This window comes from Oncorhynchus tshawytscha, linkage group LG08 (assembly GCF_018296145.1).
Source record: "Oncorhynchus tshawytscha isolate Ot180627B linkage group LG08, Otsh_v2.0, whole genome shotgun sequence".
Taxonomy (NCBI): domain Eukaryota; kingdom Metazoa; phylum Chordata; class Actinopteri; order Salmoniformes; family Salmonidae; genus Oncorhynchus; species Oncorhynchus tshawytscha.
The window spans coordinates 41,619,668-41,632,390 of record NC_056436.1 but is presented as its reverse complement, the minus strand read 5'-3'; the positions used below and the strand labels follow the sequence as shown (position 1 = coordinate 41,632,390).

Sequence of the window (12,723 nt, the reverse complement as noted above, 5' to 3'; positions counted from 1 at the left end):
ACGTGTTCTAAACAATGTACATTTGTTGATTGCTAGGCATAATAACATAATTTCTTGATATATTTGAAACAAGGTCTAGTTCTTGCTGCAACCAGACTAGATTGTGAACAACTCTTGCTGGAATGCATTGCAGTATTGCTTCCGTCCCTCTCCTAGGGAAGTGAATTTGAAAGTTTTGGATATAAGTCTTTGTTAAATCTATTCAAGAAAAGTCAAATTGGCCAAGCCCTCATTTGTTTTCTGTGCTACACCTGGAAAATGTAAATAAAATGTTCAAGTTTCCTATAGCATTCTGTGTTGTCAGTATTATTTTGATAAGTGAGCCATGTTTATGAATGGGAAAATGGAAATTGTACATTTCTGTTTGTTTCCCATAATCTTTTAATGGTAGCTTTTAATTTGTGAAAAAAAACTGGTATTTCAATAACAATATATCTGTTAGATATTTGTTTTATTTGATAATGCAGTACAGCGTTACACAATATGTTCCAATTGCATCACATACAAAGAGTTACAGTAAGTGCAACATTTATACCAGTGGTCAACTTACTTCATAAACCGTCTCTGTTTATACTTCAGCAGCTGAGAAGTCATCAAGTTCATCACATCCCACTGGGCATACACAGGTTGAATCAACATTGTTTCCACGTCATTTCATTGAAATTACGCTGACCCAACATGGAAGAGATGTTGAATTGACATCTAGGATGGTTACCAGCCTCATAAAATGACCTTAAAGCTTGTTACTTCATCATTCTTTATAATAATAATAGCAATAACAATAATAGCAATGCATCACATTTTTAAAAGTACTTCTTGGCTCCCAGTATTTGTTTTGCAAAATTTGTCGTACAAAATTGCAAAACAAATACGATATGATACGATATACTTTGTCCATTTACATGTAAATTCCTTTTGTGATATCAGCATACAAATACACAAACACAATATATTACATGCCGTAGGAAAAACTGGAAAGCTAGTACACAAGTCACACATTTAGATTTTCACATATTCAAAGTCTCTGGGGCCTACTGTCCATCCGTCCCACTGTTCAGCAGCCTGATGGCTGAATGAAACTTGCCCTGCTCCTACTCTTGCTGAACAGTGGGACCCTTAGGCCTAGATTCAATCAGATCAGCATTAACCGGCAATAGCCGACACCCACATAGCTGATGTTTTGGCGGTGTCGGAGGTGTAACTGCATTGGGGCTGTCATATCGGTGAGCAGATGGTCTTGATCATTGTCACAAAGCCAGACCCGTCCTACTCACGTTAGAAGTTCAGAACGAGAAAGTATAGGCTATATGGAAATAATGACGCTCAAATGTTAAATCATTCAACGAAATAATGAGGATTTCTGAATAGAGCCCTTAATCTCCTTGCAGAGGGAATTGTATACGGGGTGAATTTATCATTTATAGAAGCTCCAGTTCCCTATGAAACTTCTGCTTTTATACTCTGTTTACACTCAAAGAGAAAAAGAACAGGAAGAAAGAGGTGGTGAAATTTAAATGGAACCCCCCCCATATTTTTACGCCGCTGCTACTCTCTGTTTATTATTTATGCATAGTCACTTTACCTCTATCTTCATGTACATATTACCTCAACTAACCGGTGCCCCCGCACATCGATTCTATACTGGTACCCCCTGTATATAGCCGCGCTACTGTTATTTTATTTTTGTTCTTTAAATATTTTTCTATTTTCTTTTATTTTTTACTTCAGTTTATTTTTGTAAATACTTTCTAAACAATTATTTTTCTTAACTGCATTGTTAGGTAAGGGCTTGAAAGTAAGCACTTCACTGTAAGGTCGGCACATGGATGACTGGATGAATTAAATTCTTTGAGGGGACGGACGGGTTTGTATTTCACAGTATTTTACTGTAATTACAAGGGATTGGTGCAAGCAGGTTGGCTGCTAGGTAACCTAACGTAGCTGACGAGAAGAAAAAAATGGTTGGGGAGGTTCTCTTCTGCACTGTTCAACCAATCCAATAAATGTGGAGGAGGAGTTAAGATGGAGTGTCGCCTTGTTAATGTTCAAAAGCGGAAGTCGTGTAGGCGTCACAGGCTCTCTTTCCTTTTCCCTTGAAAACCAGATGCATGTGGTTGTAAACATCCCACAGCATATTAATGCATAATTGGTGTTTTATATTATTTGCACCTGTAGAGGCCTTAACAAAATCTTCCAAACTGGCAGCGACTACAGGGGTACAGACCAAAAGGACATGGCAAAATGCTCAACCATTTAAGGTTTAAGAATTGCTGCCACTAAAATCTGTCCCCTGTACAATCAAAGTCTCCTTTAACATAGGAGTTAAATTGGTACAGCATTTTCACTCATGGGTGCAACAAATATAGCCTCTTACAAGGCACGGCTCAAAATATGTTAATAAGCCAGAAACAACAATAACATGCACTCACAAGTGGTCAAAATGTTTTTGGCCCCCCAAAGACAAGGTACAGTACTGTAATCTGTGGGGTGGAATTACAGTACCATTCAAAATAAAGCAATTGTTTCCCTGCCCACAACAATTTACACTATGCTGAAGTAAAATGTTTGGAGTACTTTACTATTGATAATACCCAAATTTACCATATAAATTACAGTTTTCCGTTACAGTGAAGGACTTTAATTATTGAGCTGCTGCTGTTCGCTATGGAGCCGCTGGCTCACATTCTTGCATTCCACTATAGAGATGTGTGTGGTGGCTGTTTCTGAGCAGGCTCTGACCCTCCCCACCTTTTTCAGATGGTCCTTGATATACATGTGGAACCTCCTGGTGGCGAAGCAGTACACCACGGGATCGAAGAGGCAGTTGAGCCCCATCAGCATCAGGGTGACCTGGTGGGCGTCGTTCAACCACTGCTTGGTCTTCTGGCTCCATTCCGTGCTGCCCCAGCCCTCCCTGATCTCCAGCACAGCCAGGGTCCAGGGGCCCTGGACCATGTGGTGGGGGAGGAAGCACACCACGAACACCCCCACCACAGCACACAGCATCTGCAGGGCCCGGCCCTTCACCCCCCGGGGTTTGGAGGAACTGGAGCCCCGACCCTGGGTAAGGGACTGGGCTAGTAACGCCCGGGCGATGAGCAGATTACACACTACGACGAGGAAGAAGACCAAGACGAAGCACCCCACAATGATAAGGTGGGTTGCGGCCACCAGCCGCTTCTCGCCATCCGTCTCATGGTGGTAGCCCTCGAAGCATCGCGACACGTTGCTCTTGTCCTTCTGAATGCCCGTCTTCACGAGGTATGGCACAGACATGGACAGAGTGACCCCCCAGATGACCGCTGTGACGGCCACCCCACGGCACCAATGGTCGGACGAGGCGGCATCCAGCGGACGCGTGATGGCCCAGTAGCGGTTGATACTGATGGCAGCAAGGAAGAGGATGGAGCAGTAGGTGTTGATGAAGAAGAACACGCCGGTTACACGGCACAGGAATTCGCCGTAGAGCCAGACGCCACCATGATGGTAGTAGCCAATCCAGAAGGGGAGGGCGGACACGAAGAGGAGGTCGGCCACAGTCAGGTTGGCCATGTAGATGCAGATCTCGTTCAAGGCCTTGGCATCGCGCAGGCGCCACAGCACGAACAGCACGTAACTATTGGATATCAGCCCAAGGATGAACACAACACCGTAGAACACTGGGAAGAGAGTGTAGCGGAACGCCGAGTCCAGGAAGTTTCCGTTCCCGACAAAGTTCACAGCTGTGGTCACTACTAAGTCCTCTTTATCCCCCATGGTCGACTCCACTGTTGGTTTTGCTAAAGCAAGTAACTCCCTCTGTGAGAAAAATACTTCCTATTAGAAGTCATATTTCAAGACTCACTGCAATATTCACTTTAGTGGACTTTCAACACTGTGCTCTCTGTTTGTGATGATGAGTGAATGATGAGCATATTTCCAGTCAAATCTAGACTAATGTCTTCCTGCTCTGTCATCAGTATAACAGGCAATAACAAGAGGGGTCCTACTTTATATTTACAAAAATTGTGGCTATAAAGGCTTCATAAGCCCTACTTAGTGGCTTAACAACTCACGTATTAGAAAAATAATAAAGTGTATATAAAAAGTGTTATGATATTGTATGTAATGACATGATATCTGGACTGATGCTTTGCCTAATGTGGCATAACTGTTTGGCCACCCTAGTGACATTCACTTAGGGATGGGAAGTGAGCGCAAGAGGAAAGGTTGGACTGTACTTACCCTGGTCAGTTCAATGGGATTCCCACAATCCGGAGGAACTACGTCACTTAAATCCTTAAGGATGGATATGTCCTGGTTCCAGTAAACCCAAACTCTTTTCCAAGGAAAGGAAGTACAAAGAAATTGAGTGTAAATGTGTTAATATTTCACGTTAAGACTTGTCTGTCTTCTTTCTTAAACTTGAAATTAAAGAGATAACAGCCCTGTAGGAAAATAAATCTAGGGAACTTATGTTACGGCAAGTCCGATCTGATAAGTAATACATTATACACTAAGTATACATTATACACTAAATACAGTGCCTTGCGAAAGTATTCGGCCCCCTTGAACTTTGCGACCTTTTGCCACATTTCAGGCTTCAAACATAAAGATATATAAACTGTATTTTTTTGTGAAGAATCAACAACAAGTGGGACACAATCATGAAGTGGAACGACATTTATTGGATATTTCAAACTTTTTTAACAAATCAAAAACTGAAAAATTGGGCGTGCAAAATTATTCAGCCCCCTTAAGTTAATACTTTGTAGCGCCACCTTTTGCTGCGATTACAGCTGTAAGTCGCTTGGGGTATGTCTCTATCAGTTTTGCACATCGAGAGACTGACATTTTTTCCCATTCCTCCTTGCAAAACAGCTCGAGCTCAGTGAGGTTGGATGGAGAGCATTTGTGAACAGGAGTTTTCAGTTCTTTCCACAGATTCTCGATTGGATTCAGGTCTGGACTTTGACTTGGCCATTCTAACACCTGGATATGTTAATTTTTGAACCATTCCATTGTAGATTTTGCTTTATGTTTTGGATCATTGTCTTGTTGGAAGACAAATCTCCGTCCCAGTCTCAGGTCTTTTGCAGACTCCATGAGGTTTTCTTCCAGAATGGTCCTGTATTTGGCTCCATCCATCTTCCCATCAATTTTAACCATCTTCCCTGTCCCTGCTGAAGAAAAGCAGGCCCAAACCATGATGCTGCCACCACCATGTTTGACAGTGGGGATGGTGTGTTCAGGGTGATGAGCTGTGTTGCTTTTACGCCAAACATAACGTTTTGCATTGTTGCCAAAAAGTTCAATTTTGGTTTCATCTGACCAGAGCACCTTCTTCCACATGTTTGGTGTGTCTCCCAGGTGGCTTGTGGCAAACTTTAAACGACACTTTTTATGGATATCTTTAAGAAATGGCTTTCTTCTTGCCACTCTTCCATAAAGGCCAGATTTGTGCAATATACGACTGATTGTTGTCCTATGGACAGTCTCCCACCTCAGCTGTAGATCTCTGCAGTTCATCCAGAGTGATCATGGGCCTCTTGGCTGCATCTCTGATCAGTCTTCTCCTTGTATGAGCTGAAAGTTTAGAGGGACGGCCAGGTCTTGGTAGATTTGCAGTGGTCTGATACTCCTTCCATTTCAATATTATCGCTTGCACAGTGCTCCTTGGGATGTTTAAAGCTTGGGAAATCTTTTTGTATCCAAATCCGGCTTTAAACTTCTTCACAACAGTATCTCGGACCTGCCTGGTGTGTTCCTTGTTCTTCATGATGCTCTCTGCGCTTTTAATGGACCTCTGAGACTATCACAGTGCAGGTGCATTTATACGGAGACTTGATTACACACAGGTGGATTGTATTTATCATCATTAGTCATTTAGGTCAACATTGGATCATTCAGAGATCCTCACTGAACTTCTGGAGAGAGTTTGCTGCACTGAAAGTAAAGGGGCTGAATAATTTTGCACGCCCAATTTTTCAGTTTTTGATTTGTTAAATTTTTTGGAAATATCCAATAAATGTCGTTCCACTTCATGATTGTGTCCCACTTGTTGTTGATTCTTCACAAAAAAATACAGTTTTATATCTTTATGTTTGAAGCCTGAAATGTGGCAAAAGGTCGCAAAGTTCAAGGGGGCCGAATACTTTCGCAAGGCACTGTATATACAGTGTACAAAACATTAAGAACACTTGCTCTTTCCATGAAATAGATTGACCAGGTGAATGCTATGATCCCTTAATGATGTCACTTGTTAAATCCACTTCAATCTGTGTGTGTGTGTGTGGAGGGGGGTTCAATATTAGGAAGACATTCCTAATGTTTGGCATTGGCCTTGTAAACATACAACTGCAACATTCACACATGGTTGACTCCACTGTATTGACAATCCAGAGTTCAAATGAAGCAATTGTTTGCTTGCAGAGGATTACAGGAATGAGGTGACTACGATTGGCCAGCAAATCTCAATTCTGCGCTAATTTACGGGGAAAATGCAAATTGGAACTTTCTCGTTCTCAACTCCTATGGCTGGACGCCGCTCGGGCCTGGTGGATGTTTTCCAGCCCTGTCATCTGTCCCTATCCGAATGGCCTGTGCTACCTAGAACTTGCCTGCCAAGAACGTTGTCTCCATCTGCTTCTCCTACTCCATCTTGTAATGAAGTAGACAGAGAACAGCAAAGAAGATTGTTCCAATCAGCTTCTGGTCCCCATGTCACAAGTCGTGGAAACCAAAGGAAGCAGCATGCTGCTAAGCGGACGGCAGTGATTGCGAGAGGTTCGGAGCAGATTGACATAAGGAATAGCTTTGCTGCACTGGTGCCTGATCTAACTGCGCCTTCGTCGCTGGGACTGCCGGTGTCTGCGATGGCGGTGCTGACTCCAAATACGCTGACTCCAGCAGTGGCTTCGTTGTCGAGTTCGGCTCCTTTCCCTCTCTCTGGATCTGACGGGCACTGCCTTCTGTGGGAGGTCTGGACCTATCGGGGGAAGCAGCGGGCATACGCTATCCTGCTTCTCGTGGATCCGTGAAAGGTTCAAAGAATTGTGTGAGAGGTAGGAATGGTCAGATTTCTCCATTCCCTTCCCCGGCCGTTGTATTGGGCGGTTCAATGGTGTGTAATGTCTAATGAGTTATAGTGTTAGCACTGAGGCGGTGTGCCATAGTTGGAAGTCCCATGTGTGCAGCTCACCCTGCACTAACATAAACAGCATGAACATGTCTAATTCTGCTAAGCTTCCCAATAAAACAATGAAAACAATCAAGCATCCCAGAAAAGTTTTCAAAGATAGCCCACGTTATCATATGTAGCCTAAGAAACAAGGTTAATGAAGTAAATAACTTGCTAGTAACAGATGACATTCATGTATTGACCATCTCTGAAACTCACTTAGATAATACCTTTGATGATTCAGTGGTAGCAATACAAGGTTATAACATTTACAGAAAAGACAAATGCCAGTGGTGGAGGTGTTGAAACTATACTATAAAACTAAGATAAATTATATAAAGAATGATAGTAAAAAGCTTTGGAGCACCTTAAATTAAATTTTGGGCAAAAAGGGCAAACTCAGCTTCATCATTCATTGAATCAGATGACTCATTAAACCCACTGATATGTCCAACTACTTTAATGATTTTTTAAATTGTCAAGATTAGCAAACTTAGGCATGACATGCCAGCAACAAACGCTGACACTACACATCCAACTATATCTGACCAAATTATGAAGTATTGTCATTTTTTATTCCATAAAGTGAGTGTGGAAGAGGTGAAAAATGTTTTGTTGTCTATCAACAAAGTCAAGCCACCGGGGTTTGACAACTTGGATGGAAAATTACTGAGGATAATAGCAGATGATATTGTCACTCCTATTTGCCATATCTTCAAGTTAAGCCTACTAGAAAGTATGTGCCCTCAGGCCTGGAGAGAGGCAAAAGTCATTCCGCTACCTAAGAATAGTAAAGCCCCCTTTACTGTCTCAAATAGTCAGCCAATCAACCTGTTACCAACCCTTAGTAACTTTTGGAAAAAATTGTGTTTGACCAGATACATTGCCATTTTTACAGCACTTACACAAATGACTGATTGGCTGAGAGAAATTGATGATAAACATATTGTGGCTGCTGTTTTGTCAGACTTCAGTGGGCCTTTTGACATTATCGATCATAGTATAGCTATAGCATGAACTGGCCCTGAGACCAAGGCCATAGAGGACTACATTGAGGACTCTCTGGCTGCTGGGAGCATTCATCCTTCTGCCTCCCCTGCCGGCGCAGGGTTCTTCTTTGTGGAGAAAAAGGACAAGAACCTGCGTCCATGTATCGACTACAGGGGCCTCAATGACATCACGGTTAAGAATTGTTACCCTCTACCACTCCTCTCCTCGGCTTTCGAACCTCTCCAGGGGGCAGCCATCTTTTCCAAGTTGGACCTTCGGAATGCCTACCACCTAGGTCGGATACGCGAAGGAGACGAGTAGAACACGTCCTTCAACACAGCTAGTGGATACTGAGTACCTGGTCATGACGTTTGGACTCACCAACACTCCCATAGTGTTCCATACCCTGGTCAACTATGTGCTCTGTGGCATGTTCAATGTGAAGCCGGATGCTCTCTCCCGCATGTATAGTTCCGCTGCCACACCTTCTGACTCTGAGACCATCCTCCTTACCTCATGTCTTGCAGCTACAATTGTCTGAGGTATCAAGAGCCTGGTCCGCAAGGCACAACGTTCCCAGCCGGATTTTTGTCCCTGATTCGGCCCTATCTCAGGTCCTGGAATGTGCTCATTCCTCCAAGCTCACCTGCCATCCTAGCTCCCGTTGAACCCTGGCCTTCCTCCAACAACACTTCTAGTGGCCCCCCTATGGTTCCTGATGTTTCAGCCTTTGTCTCCACATACACGTGTGTGCTCAGAATAAGACTCTGCGGTAGGCCTCCTTCAGCCACTCCCTGTTCTTCATCGCCCCTGGTCTCATATATCCCTGGATTTTGTCACTGTGCTTCCTCCGTCTGATGGCAACACCACTATACTGACAGTGGTGGATAGGTTCTCTAAAGCTGCCCATTTCGTCCCTCTCCCCAAGATACATTCAGCGAAAGAGACGACGCAGCTCATGGTGCAGCACGTCTTCCAAATCCATGGACTCCCTGTCGACATTGTCTCTGATCGTGGTTGTCAATTCTCATCCTGATTCTGGAAGGCTTTACCCTTATTGGGTCATCGAGCCAGCTTGTCCTCCAGGTTTCATACCCGGTCCAACGGCTGGTCGGAGAGTGCCAATCAAGACCTGGAGACTATGCTTAGGTGCCTCGTCTCAACCAACCCCACCACCTGGAGCCAACAACTCACGTGGGTGGAATACACCTGCAACACCCTTCCCTGCTTGGCCACTAGTCTCTCGCCTTTCGAGTGTTCCATGCGATATCAGCCCCCGCTCTTCCCTGAGCAAGAAGTCAGCATACCATCGACCCAGATGTTCATCCGTGGCTGTCGCCGTACCTGGAAGACCGCCACCCTGCTCCCCGCTATCGTCTCGGGCAGAGGGTATGGCTGTCCACTCGGGATTTGCCCCTCCGGGTGGAGTTCCGTAAACGTTCCCCTAGCAGTTGTATCGGCCCTTTATCGGCCCCGCACCCTCCGTATACATCCCACTGTTCATGTATCTAGGATCAAACCTCTGTCTCACAGCTCTTTGTCTCTTGTTTCCACCACTGCCTGGCTTGACCTGCCGTTTTTCAAACTGTCTGCCTCGTATATCTGCATCTGGGTCTTATCCTGAGTTGTGTTAGATAAGATGTATTTTGGTAGGGATGACTCTCAATGGGCTGAATATCATGCACTGTATAGGGGTTACTGTTAAATTGACAGTAGCTTACAAGCAGCTCGTGGTAAGCAAAATTCTGCATTTCATTCTATAGTACACCGACTGTAATATAAATATTACAGTAGCAAGTACTGTTTAATAACACACAATACAATACCATTAAATTGACTGTTTATATAGGAAAAAAATAATGGATGAATGAAATTCATTAAGGGGAGGAGATTGTATTTCCTAGCATTTTACTGTAATTACAATTAGTGCAATCAGGTTGGCTGCTAGGTAATGTGTTTACACATTACAGCATATCAGTGGATATTTGGTGTTTTAAATTACTTGCACTTCTAGAGGCCTTAACAAAGGCTTCAAAACTAGCAGTGACTACAGACCAAAAAGACATGGCAAAATGTTCAACCACTTAAGGGTTAAGACTTGCTGCCACTTCAGTCTGTACACTTCCAGTCACTTCCGGTGAGATAAAAATGTATTTTAATAGTAGCTATGCTTTCGGTCAGCCAACCTTCATTAGAGCATTTCTACACAAACAATAGTGAGACTAGTGGGCATTAATACTTTATATATGTGCATATACAGTATATTATCGTATATACATCACATGCGACTTATAATAGGACTAAGCAGTTAGCCTATTATAATGTTTATCTGACTTCATAAAAGGTCATTAAAATATACAAGCAAGCATGATGCAATGAGTTGATGTTGACTAGCAAGAATTGGTCTGAGAATTGTCTATATTAAAGGCAGATATTTAATTAATATTGAACAATGAATGGATTCACATACAAGGCATAAAGCTTACGTTCCAAAGAATTAGAAGACAAAGCATGAATAGAAGAGATGCTTATTAGGCCAGAAGCCTAGGAAATAAGAATTGATCAAACAACCTTCCTCCATGGACTAGTTCCAGGATACAACATTTAAATCAATTTACAACATCTGAAGGTGTAACCTTTCAACCCAAAACCAACCACCATTGACCAATCAAACAATAACCAAGCTTACAGTAACCTAAACATTCCCAGGCCCAATCTCCACAGGGTGTCACAGCATTTAAAGGATTGTGTGAGGGATGAGACCAAAGTAATAAGACACAATTCCTGAGAAGACAATAAAACTTTGCATAGAGTAATTCAGAGTCCACCCTGTACAGATACAAGTAATCTCAAAAGCCACACTGAAGCCACGCTGAGGTCTAACAAAACAGCCACCAAAATCTATAGGCCATTTACCATGCAACTCCGGGTGTCAGAGAGCACACAAATTAGGGCTGAGCCTACAGGACCCTATTTACCTGTTTTTCCAGTTTTGCATTTTGCATACAACACCTTACCTAATTGGTTTTGGGTGTTCAGTAGATTCTGCTTATTATCAGCAACCAGCACAGAGAAAGGCCTGTCTTGCTGAAAGGGACAATCTGTGATTCAAACAATTACTTTTTTGGTAAACAGCTGAGCAGTATTGCTGGAAACATTTTAACCACTCAAATTCATTGAAGGAGCTATGGATACAATGGGATAAAACAAGATTATAACAAGATTAACTAAGAAAGTTCAACTAAGCTCATGAGGTATTTATAAATTCTTCAAAAAGAAATGGCTATATACCCCAGATTGCCCTTTTAAGAACTGCTTGTACAATGTTTTCTAATACTGTATGAAATCATTTAGGTTTCTCTGCATGGCTCTAGACATTTATTATAAATGCAATGAAAGATGTTCGCAGTGCGTGCACATTTGTTTGAACCCTTATACAATAAATAATTATAAATGATCAAACATTTTCACAGGTAATAAAGATCAGTGCAAAACATTTGAAATCCCAAGCAGAATAGTACAATATTAGCACCTATCCTATCTTTGTATAATAGCATTTACTTGGCAACTTTGTAAAAAAAAAGAAAAAAAAGAAGTGATGTTCCCATATGTAACAAAACAATTACATTTTATTTGAAAATAGTAAGAAAGATGCGCTTACCTGAGTGCGTGGCTCCTCTCTCAATGTGGTAGTCTTTCCAAGGGTGTGTGTTCCACACTATTATATTGAAACTAGCGTTTTTTAGGCTACAATAGTAAACATACTGTATCTATAGCCTAGAACATGTACATATTATAATAAACTTTCTTCAAACTAGAGAAACTCCTCGAATGAATCCACCAGGAAGCGCTTGATTCCGTGACTAGACCGCCCAGGTTGCGTGCGCGAGCGCTGCGAAATAAATGTACACACAATTGTTATCAATCAACCGGCGTCTCCGTAGTCTGCGCGTCTGTGTAGCCAGTTTCTTTGTTTTATTTGAGAGGTTTGACGCACTGCATGTCCTACCCCTGCCAACGAGCATAGAAGGGTTGTGGACGTTATTTATAAGAAGACACCTCTCTGAAAATTGGACCTCTCTGAAATGAAAATGGATGGTCCTCCCCTTTCAGCAAAACATATTTTACCTAAACCCTCCCTAACGCTTAAAAAAAGCGACCCCTATACCCAAAATAATAATTAAAATATAACGTGGATAGCATAGAGCATGTTTACCATTTACCCCAACTTATTGGACAGACCAGAGCCTTAGATATGCAGTTTTAGAAATTGGGTAAGCATTGTATGGCAAGACAGACATGTTGATAGCGCACAGGGCTGCCGGCCAGAAGGTCTGGTTGTGGTTTCGCAGACCACCGTGGACAAGAGTAGGGGTGGAAAGATCTCCTTTTATTTATAGTAAAAGCATTGCATGAATCTGTCATTGTATTTACAGGTCTGAGAAACAATAGCCTTTTATAAAAATGTCATGCAATTCTAAGTCATTTTACATATTAGCAGAATGAATCATTTGGATGCTACAGGTAATCCTGAATTAATCGTGAATAATGATGAGTGAGAAAGTCATACCTCT

The 12,723-nt window shown here is 42.4% G+C and overlaps 1 protein-coding gene across 1 annotated transcript; it reads right to left on the bottom strand.

Moving 5' to 3' along the window:
* Positions 1 to 434: 434 nt before the first annotated feature.
* Positions 435 to 12,245, bottom strand: LOC112256465 (platelet-activating factor receptor). Its single transcript, XM_024429739.2, has 3 exons — positions 11,811 to 12,245; positions 4,225 to 4,318; positions 435 to 3,798 (listed from the first exon to the last, which is right to left on the bottom strand). Exon 3 carries the CDS (start codon positions 3,754 to 3,756, stop codon positions 2,638 to 2,640), a length of 1,119 nt encoding a protein of 372 aa, XP_024285507.1. The 5' UTR covers positions 3,757 to 3,798; positions 4,225 to 4,318; positions 11,811 to 12,245; the 3' UTR covers positions 435 to 2,637.
* Positions 12,246 to 12,723: the final 478 nt, after the last annotated feature.

What these genes read in the sequence shown, in the direction of transcription:
- LOC112256465 (XM_024429739.2), bottom strand. Translation starts at nt 3,756, where the DNA reads ATGGGGGATAAAGAGGACTTAGTAGTGACCACAGCTGTGAACTTTGTC.